The sequence below is a fragment of the Volvox carteri genome (assembly GCF_000143455.1).
Source record: "Volvox carteri f. nagariensis unplaced genomic scaffold VOLCAscaffold_10, whole genome shotgun sequence".
NCBI lineage: Eukaryota > Viridiplantae > Chlorophyta > Chlorophyceae > Chlamydomonadales > Volvocaceae > Volvox > Volvox carteri.
Window position 1 is genome coordinate 1251430 of NW_003307553.1, and position 2934 is coordinate 1254363.

Consider the following 2934-nt stretch of genomic DNA (forward strand, 5'->3'; position numbering starts at 1 on the left):
GGGTGGGGTGGGGTGGGGTGGGGTGGGGTGGGGTGGGGTGGGATGAATTCGGCGTAGTGTGTTTGGAATGGGAAGTTTGGTAACGTTGCTGGGATCATATATCCCCCAAACTTCAGACCTAAAACCCGCTAAAACCGCTAAAACCGCTATGTAAAACTCCTTGGTTTGTCATACCGCGTGAAGTTGGTTCTGGCATTTAGCCAGGCCGCCGGCTCCGGGTGGCTGGTCAGGAACCAGCGGTGCAGGCGCGGCGGCAGCCTCTCTAGAACCTTGGACAGCAGCTTGGCCTTGTTGGAGGGCTCGGGCCAGGTCTCCCATAGCTTCCGAATCCACCCAATCCACTCTCTGGAGTGCATGGGGGGAAAAGGAGAGGAGAGGAGGGGAAAGGAGGGGAGGGCACAAAGAGGGAGTGTGTGGATGCGTGTGTGTATATACTGTATATGTAGTATATATAATACCAAATGGTACTACTTATATAATACCATATATAGCATGTGTAGTTTATATATTAAGTACGAACATGCTGTGGGATTACCGAACTTTCTGTGCCCCCTCCCCCCATAACCCCCCTCTCCCCCACCCCATAACCCTCCGCGGGGGGAAATCCCCCGTACCGCCACAGTCTGCTCGTAACTCCTACACATACATACATACATATATTCACACACAGTCCCCGTTCATTCCCCCCTGCTCTACCAGTTCACAGCTGCCCACGACGTGGTTGGGTTGTTCCGACTTTCCCCCCGACTTCCTTTCTCTCAAGCTAAGCAGCGTCCCCAAGCAGCGTTCCAAAGACATGGCCCCCATGCCCCTCCATGCCCCTCCATGCTCTTACCCCCCCCTCCCTGCTCCCTGCCCCCTACCTCCTATTTATCGCCCTCTCCGCCACATACACGTCCTCTATGGCGGCCTTGAGCGGCTTGAGGCCGTCCACCCACTGCAGGATGCCGCAGTCCTCAGTGAGCGCCACTACCGCATATGTACGGATGCGCAGGTCGCGGCGGCGGGAGGCCGCGTGGCCCCCGAACAGCGCATTCAGCAGCCCCGCGAAGTCCATAAGCCTGCGTATGCATGTGTATGTATGAAAACAATTCAATTTTTATTCTATTTTGGATTTTTGGTTTTACGTTTATGCGCGGGTGGGGGGTGGGGAGTTAGGGGGTTTACCCAACTCCCACCGAATTATAATTCTCCATTCAGCAAACGCTAGCAACTGTCCCCAACACCCGTACGCATGTGTCGTTAGGGCGGCATCTTTAAGGGCCTTTTCCAACTCCCTTTTAGAATCTCCTGGCCCCGCACCCCTGGCTTCCCCCCTTCCCCTTTCCACAGACACACACGCAGGTACACACACACGCAGACTAACAGACACACAGACAAACAGACACACACATAGGAATGGCACCCCCGTCGGAAACCCCCCCCCACCCCCCCGCCCACCTCACCTGTAGTCTTTCCGCAAGTCGTCTTTGGGCTTGGCGAGGAAGGAGTATTCCGCTCCGTCAGTCCCCACGAAGGTGAGCTTCTTGGGTTTCTGTATGTCGGTATGTCAGTATGTCGGTACGTCAGTATGTCAGTATGTCGGTACGTCGGTATGTCGCTATGTCAGTATGTCGCTATGTCAGCATTTGCTTTTGTGCAGGTCAATTAAATCTTTCAAAAGTCACTTTTTCACATACGGCAGGGTCCAGTTCAACATGAAGCGGTGTGTTATCTGCACGGGGGTGCGAGAGGTGGAGCTGGAGGAGGGGGGGGAGGAGGAGGAGGAAGAGGAAGGAAACGGAAGCGAGGAGATAGGTAACAGCAGCGGCATTGCGTGCTCCAAACTCCCCAAACCCTCAGTAGTACCCACCATCAAGCTGTGCAAAATGGTTAGCTCATCTCTGATGCCGGCAATCTTCACCAAGCCGCCGCCGGCCGTACCCGGGTGTTCCTGGTACCCCCCGCCGCCGCCGCCGCCGCCGCCGCCACGGCTGCTGCTGCTACCGCCGCCGCCGCCACCGCCAGTGGTACTGCCGCCGCCGCCACCACCGCCAGTGCCGATGGCTGCCGGGGGCAGGGGTGCCCTAAACTGGTCCTGAGTGGGTATCATTACCTGGCGTGTGTGGATGTACATATGTATGTATGTATGTATGTGGGTGGGTGGGGAGGGGAGGGGAGGGTAGTTTGGAAAACAGAGGAGGAGGAGGGGGATTAGAACTTGGCGGATTTGGTGGTTACGAAGGGGGAGAGGAGAATTAGAGGACAAGGAGTTGGGTAAGTGTGGATAAACATCAGATCAACTCAAACGTTAATGTGATACCGGTTCCTAATGTTCCCTGACCTCACCATCAGCTCCATCAGCGTACCCCTCCTTCCCAAAGGAGTCCAAAGGGAGGTTCGAGCTTTTTCGGTATATCGCGTTGGCGTCAAGCTGTCGGTATACCGACAGCTTTTCATCATCCACCAGCAAATCAGCTAGTTCTCCAGGCCAGCAGCAATCTTTATTCCAGCTTTACGACATCAGTGCTTTACTACTTCTCCGCCGCAGCCTCTACATCTACTTTTCTACACCTACTTCTTTACGGCTTGGCATTACTGCTTTCTCTGCTTTTTTAGTCCTGGCGGCTTAGGTAGGTAGTTTTTTCCGACATCATCTTCACTTCGTCATCCCCAGGTCGCGGTCTTCAGGGACGCCTTTCGGTCAGTTCTACGTCTGGTACACTCTTGCCCCGGCAGCAGCTTCACTCGTTCGTGGTTCGTCTTTCCCCCTCTTTCCCCCTCTTTCCCCCTCCCTCCCCCTCCCCTCCTTCCCCCTCTTTCCCCCTCTTTCCCCCTCTTTCCCCCTCTTTCCCCCTTCCTCCCCCTCCCCTCCTTCCCCCTCTTTCCCCCTCTTTCCCCCTCCCTCCCCCTCCCCTCCTTCCCCCTCTTTCCCCCTCTTTCCCCCTCTTCCCC

General features: G+C 55.8%; 1 protein-coding gene across 1 annotated transcript in view; it reads right to left on the reverse strand.

The window, feature by feature from the left end:
• Positions 1-2934, reverse strand: part of VOLCADRAFT_88866 (uncharacterized protein) — a gene marked incomplete at both ends in the record, with an annotated part of 45173 nt that overhangs the window by 14821 nt on the left and 27418 nt on the right. The window contains 4 exons of the mRNA XM_002948557.1: positions 175-345; positions 864-1061; positions 1446-1534; positions 1668-1739. Coding sequence (XP_002948603.1) covers positions 175-345; positions 864-1061; positions 1446-1534; positions 1668-1739 — 530 coding nt within the window. The remainder of the gene's footprint in view (positions 1-174; positions 346-863; positions 1062-1445; positions 1535-1667; positions 1740-2934) is intronic.